General features: G+C 43.0%; 1 protein-coding gene across 1 annotated transcript; it reads right to left on the bottom strand.

Annotated features, from left to right (window-relative positions):
• Positions 1-1,065: 1,065 nt before the first annotated feature.
• On the bottom strand, positions 1,066-4,652 carry si:ch211-195b15.8 (dual specificity protein phosphatase 8). The gene is made up of 5 exons (XM_064315634.1): positions 4,318-4,652; positions 3,986-4,104; positions 3,591-3,750; positions 2,814-2,937; positions 1,066-2,641 (listed from the first exon to the last, which is right to left on the bottom strand). Exons 2-5 carry the CDS (start codon positions 4,076-4,078, stop codon positions 1,486-1,488), a joined length of 1,533 nt encoding a protein of 510 aa, XP_064171704.1. The 5' UTR covers positions 4,079-4,104; positions 4,318-4,652; the 3' UTR covers positions 1,066-1,485.
• Between the last annotated feature and the right edge of the window lie 1,422 nt (positions 4,653-6,074).

Consider the following 6,074-nt stretch of genomic DNA (forward strand, 5'->3'; position numbering starts at 1 on the left):
AATGACATCATTTTAAATGAAACCGCTCCGCTTTGGAGCAACCTGGTGTCTGAAAAGGCAAGTAGGCATACCGGTGTGTTGATGCAGTATTGGAAGTGTGGGTTTAGTGTCTACATTTTTGTGATGTAATATTCTGCCAATTCACTATTTTGTAACATATTTTGCCTGTTGTATCTTGAATGGTAGTACAGCTGTTGGACTTGAATAGCAGAAATGTTTTGATTTTGGCCGCAGTTTATTTGTCTCTTGGATGCATTGAGTTGGTTTCAGTTTAGATTGATTTGGCACTGTGCTGCTTATTTGTTGACCCCCAGCTAAAATCACAACACAGGAACCGCAAGTGAAACTGGGGCACAGTATGTGGGGCGGTCTCCTCTACACCACAGACGTTGCCTGCGCAAGGAACTGAAATCTCCAGACACACATAGGGGGATTCACAAATGGGTTAATTTACAGATACCCCTATGCATGCCTGGGAGTTTGAATTCCCTGCAATGGGGATCTTTCGGTACTCTGATCTCACATCTGTCTGTAACCCTCTCTGCTTTCCTCCCATTTTAATGAAGTGAAAAATAAATAAGGAGGATGGAGTGGCTGAAAGAAAGAAACCCTACCTACAAAGAATCTAATTACGGTTTTGATATATAATCAGTAGTACCAATCAGTAACATGCACGCTACGGCATGAATATAGTCCTTCACTTTGTAATGATGAAAAAGTCAGACATTTTGAAATAAAACATGGCAGCTGGTTCTAGCATTAGTGTTCTGTGCACAGTGTGAGATAAACAGTTGAAATTTAAGTTCTAAAATGGCAATGAATTGCCATTGTTTGCATAGTTAACATTACGATGGACCATTTAAATAAGAAAAAATGTATGTATTTCCCAATCAAATTGAAATGCACCAGCACCAGTTTTTGTTGTGTTGCCAGCATTGTAAATAGCCACTGATGTATTTTAATCCAAACTGCATATATTTGATCTGTTTTTGCAATATTAGTGTTAAACAGACTTTAGTCTGTTTAAGTGTTTTATAGTGGATAAATAATAAGCAAAAAACAATATAAAATAATCCATCTTTAATTAATACTCCTTCATTACAAGCAGTAACAGTGATAAAAATACCATTATCTGAATATCAATTCATAAATAACATCAATAAATAAAGAGATGTCAATCAATAAATACGAATCCACAAAATCAAGCATTTTGTCCACACGCAAGAAACTGAATAAATAAGGAGTTGTGACAGTGGACTATTTCTTCAAAGCAGTGTGTGTATGTCACATAAATAAACATACATTCCTATGTATACATGCAGTCTTATGATTTAATAAAGAATACGCACATGCACAAGCTCGCACACATACACACACACACACACACACACACCATTCCAAAACAATTCTCAGTTGATCTCCCACAAAAGTTATATCTCAAAAGCGGTTGCCAGTTTGAATCCAGACCAGCTTTGCCCCCTCCTCTCAGCATTGGTATGGCAGAGCCGGCTGCCCGACCTTAATCCTTGGTCCCAGCAGTGCTCCCATAAGTATTCTCCCACCCCAGTCAAAGAGCTTGTTCACAGTCAGGTTGAGTGGCGACAGTGGATGCTGCTTCCTATCAAGGCCCTCAACCGCTTCCACTGCAGCGACACACTGCCATTCGGGAGACTCCTGGTGGTGACTTGAGGAATTACACCACTGCTGCGTCTCCCCCTTTGTGCGGCCGTTTCTGCAGAAGCTCTCTCGGTCCGGGTCTGAAGTGGAATAATCACAGCCGTGCGGGGAAGAAGGAAGGAGGCGATTCTCTCTCTCTTCCTTCCTCTGAGCTTTGGAGGAACTCCCCTGAGCTTTTTCACCGCGCGGTCGGCACGTTCCTCTCGGAGGCCTTCCAGACGGAAGGGAGGAGACATTCGGTGGGGACAGCTTGTACCGTCCCTTTGTGCTGCCGGAGGATTCTGTCTCCCTCTTCTGGACAGTTTTGGAACTGTTCGCCAGACCCAGGGGATGGCTGGTGCTCTTCAAATCGCTGTCCGACGAGCTCTTGTGTACTTGTGCCTGAGAGCCCGCGGGTGTAAGCGAAAGCGTAAGGGTTTTGCGTTTGTCTGAGAGAGACACAGTGGCTGATGGTATCTGTAGTTGTGTCGGCTTTGGTATCGGTCTGGTCTGACTTTTTTTCACTGAATTCTGAGTTTGACTCACAACTCCAGAAGGGCCGCACGCCTCTCTTTGGTTAAGGGTGAGAGTCCTGATTTGGTCCGAGAGCGAGAGCTCAGGTAAGTTCTGTTTCTCTTGTTTCAGGTTCAGGGTCAGAGCTGGAACTTTGCGCTTCTCCTGATTTAAATTGCCCGTGACGTGGCCAGGATTTTCACAGCCGGAATGCCTTTTAATCTCCCCGGCACCTCCCTTAGAAACAAAGTGGTTACCCGTAGCAACAGCAGTCTCCGTGTCCTGATTTGCCGAGGCAGAACGCTCACCGGCGTCCCCGTTCGTGCGCTGCGGGCGGGAGTCTGGGGCTCCCGCGGGCCGAGCGTTTTGATTGGCTGCGTTGCTCTTTTGGGTCAGGGTGCCCTGAAAACACTGCAGCTGCCCCAAGAAGTTGAAATTCGGGGATATCGAGGGCCTGCGCTCTTTCACGAACCTGGAAGAGACAGAAGGAGGCGAATGTGATTGCAGAAGGGATTCGTACCGTCGGAGGTCAGTCAGAAGGGCAAGAGCCAAAACCGACGAGGCGACAAATCGAATCGAAACGCCTCCTCGCGGACAAACGCGCGCCTCTCCTGCTGACTCAGGAGCCGTAGCGTCCCGCTCACCTGTAGGCGTCGTCCAGGTCCAGCCCCAGCCGGTACATGACGTAGGCCACCGTCAGGGCCGGAGATCGGGAGATGCCGGCCGCACAGTGCACCAGCACAGAGCACCCCAGGGACACTGCGCCATCTGTAAAACACACGGCATTCTGGGAGTTACACAGTGCACCGGCACAGAGCACCCCAGAGACACTGGGCCATCTAGAAAACACACGGCATTCTAGGAGTTACACAGTGCACCAGCACAGAGCACCCTAGAGACACTGGGCAATCTACAAAACACACAGCATTCTGGGAGCTACACAGTGTTATCCTCCTATTACAGCACAAGTAAACAAGTACAGGGTTTTTTTGTTGGATTATTGCACACTGGACTCTTGCTTAAGGTGGCCATACAACAGGAAGTACACAGTGATATATTAAATACTGTTACCTCCACAGGATTAAGCAAATAAACAAGGATCAAAATCAATTTATTCAATCTGATCTAACTGGATAACAATCATGACAAAGCCAACGTGATTCAAATCAATATTTAATATTTGGAATTATCTGAATATTAAACTGTGGCACAGTAATGATTCTAAAATAAAATTAATGTCCAGTATTGTATGAACGCATTGTGTGTGTCACTTAGAAAGCTTAAGGGTTAGACAATCTGAACAAAACTACACTGTCATACAATACTACCATCACTTAAGGTGTCAGTCACTCAATCATATCGAAAACTTGTTGTTGGTCGTAATATGTAGAGAAATCTGCTTTATCAATAGAAATATTCACCAATAAACTGTAGTGCCTCGGGAATCCAGGGTAGCAGTTCGTCTCTGAGCGAGTCGTCGATGGGGATACGGAAATACTGCGCCTGAGGCAAGAACGACGGTTGGGGACAACAGCGACTTACACTCAGTACATAGGAGATGCCCTGAGACGTAAGACAGTCCTGGAGAAAAGACAAAAACAGCGTTAGAAACGGCGACGCATAAAGTGTTTGCTACACACACAAAAAACGCACAGAGAAAACAACCAAGAGCAAAATACAAATAAAGAGTTGAACAAACATAGGCTATAGGTAATCATCACTCTAACTTAGTCTGAAAGCTACTGGATGCTTTTAGTAAAAGCAATATAGATAATTAACAGTACCGCAAAAACCTTCACTGCAACCATGGTCTTACCTGCGTAACGTCGGACTCAGCGCCCAAGTAAAGATGTGGTAGTATTAAGGATATCGGTTGGCGATCGGACTCTCGGTCTCTGTAGAACACCATCTCCGACTGATTTCGCTCGCCTTTCCCTGCACGGATAGAATTTATCTGCTTCAAAAACAATGCAATGCAATCAAACCAAATAATATTTTCGTTTAGATCTGAGGCACAGTTAATTATTGTTATGCAGCACGGATAAGCTTCCACGTACAGTCTCAGAAAACTAGCGGAATTTTAGGCATCTATATTGCACGCACAACATTTAATAAACAGCTATTTTAAAAATACATATTCCAACTTACCGAAAATGTCTTCGCTCCGCGTTAAACGCCGATATTTGAAATGTCACTGAGGGGGGGAAACTGCACAATAAGCAACCGTAGGCTACTTAGAAAGGTAAACTGATTCCGAATAAATCCATGGAGCTTCGCGATGAACCGATGAAAGACAACAGGAAAAGTGATTCAGCTTTTAGGAACGTAAAAAGGCTTTCCAAATTTCTGCACGGAGTAGCGGTTATGGAATAGTTGATACTCTCTCTCCCTCGCTTGCTCTGCGTCTGTAGTATTGTTTGTTGTTGTACGTCTATACCTGCGCGAGGGAAAACGATGAGGTAATGCCATTTCGTTGAGCTAAAAATAGTAACGTTTCGTGTGATGTCATTTTTGACCAATCAGCGAAGATCTGGGTGTCCACGGACTCGTGAGCGCGCACTCTCTATTTGGTCATCATCATTTTGTTAGACCTTTGCCTTTTATTGCGACGAATCGCTCATGTTTTCTCATCGACCAGAGCCTAAAATAAAACGTGCTTAAGTATTTTTTTTACTTGGCGGAATTTTCCAGAAACAATTTGCATATGTTATTCTTATTTTAACATTGCACAAAGTACGCAGGAAAACATGGATAATTTAGTTGGCAACAGGACATTCGTGAATCTAAATTTAAACAATGCCCTCATCCACCACATGCTCTGTAATCATCACGGATGCACTCGCACATATATATGATGTTATCGTGGGTATTTTATGGTCCGTTTTGTTCATTTATGTTAGTGAAGAACTAGCAAATGCAGTTTCTCTTCACTAACTGTACATAACATCGGGGACTAAACCTTATCGCTCATTTGAGGGTTAGGCACTTATGTATTCAATTTTACAGAGCTTTCCATTTTTGAACTTAGAATTTTTATTTGTTTAATGTTTCTATATTAGCTTTTTTGCTTTGCTCCTTGTTCCAAGCCTTTATATTTTAAAATCTTGGACAAGACGCACTCTTTATATTCATATTTTGTGACAAACGTTTATAAACATTACAAAATACTGTCATACATAAAAAACATTTATGAACGTATTTTATATTTTGTGTTATACATAACAGCTGAATTTGTATTGTATATTTGGTTAACCCACCATTATTGACGAATTTGATGTTCCAATTCGTAGTTTCATAGGGTACAGCGTGACCTCATTAGCAATGAAGCGACTAGGCCCACGCAATGAGCGGATGGTCACGGTCAATTTAATATCAGCCGTTATGAAAATCCACAAATAAAAAGAAAGCTTTCCAAGATTGGCACCTTAACGCTGCTGACATGTTGGGGACGTCAGTGGACTGTCACTCATTGTCTGGGGTATTAACAGTTGAACCATTTCCAATTTCACAAAATGATGCAACCGACTAGAGTCAAAATCAGCTGTAGGCCACAATCCCTCCTGGGCACTAGGTCCCAAGCTTATGAGCACATCAGTGTGGTGCTTTAGTTACCAAGCAATGCATAACATGACCTGTGTGTGTGTGTGCGCGCGCGCGCGTGCATAAATGTACTGTATAGTTTGTAATGCAAACAAACTCCTATAAAACCTAATGACCAGAAACTATATTTCTGTTTTTCTAACTGTGTTTGGGCTTGTTCTTTGTTTTTAATCATAGCCAGTAAGAAAAAGTATGAAGAAGAACACAAGCGCTGCACAACTGCTAACAAAGCAGAAACGTACTCATTCCACTGTTTACCCAAACCAATATAAAATATGGCACTTTTGCTTTTTTGCAGCACAGAA

The sequence above is a fragment of the Anguilla rostrata genome, chromosome 17, assembly GCF_018555375.3.
Source record: "Anguilla rostrata isolate EN2019 chromosome 17, ASM1855537v3, whole genome shotgun sequence".
Taxonomy (NCBI): domain Eukaryota; kingdom Metazoa; phylum Chordata; class Actinopteri; order Anguilliformes; family Anguillidae; genus Anguilla; species Anguilla rostrata.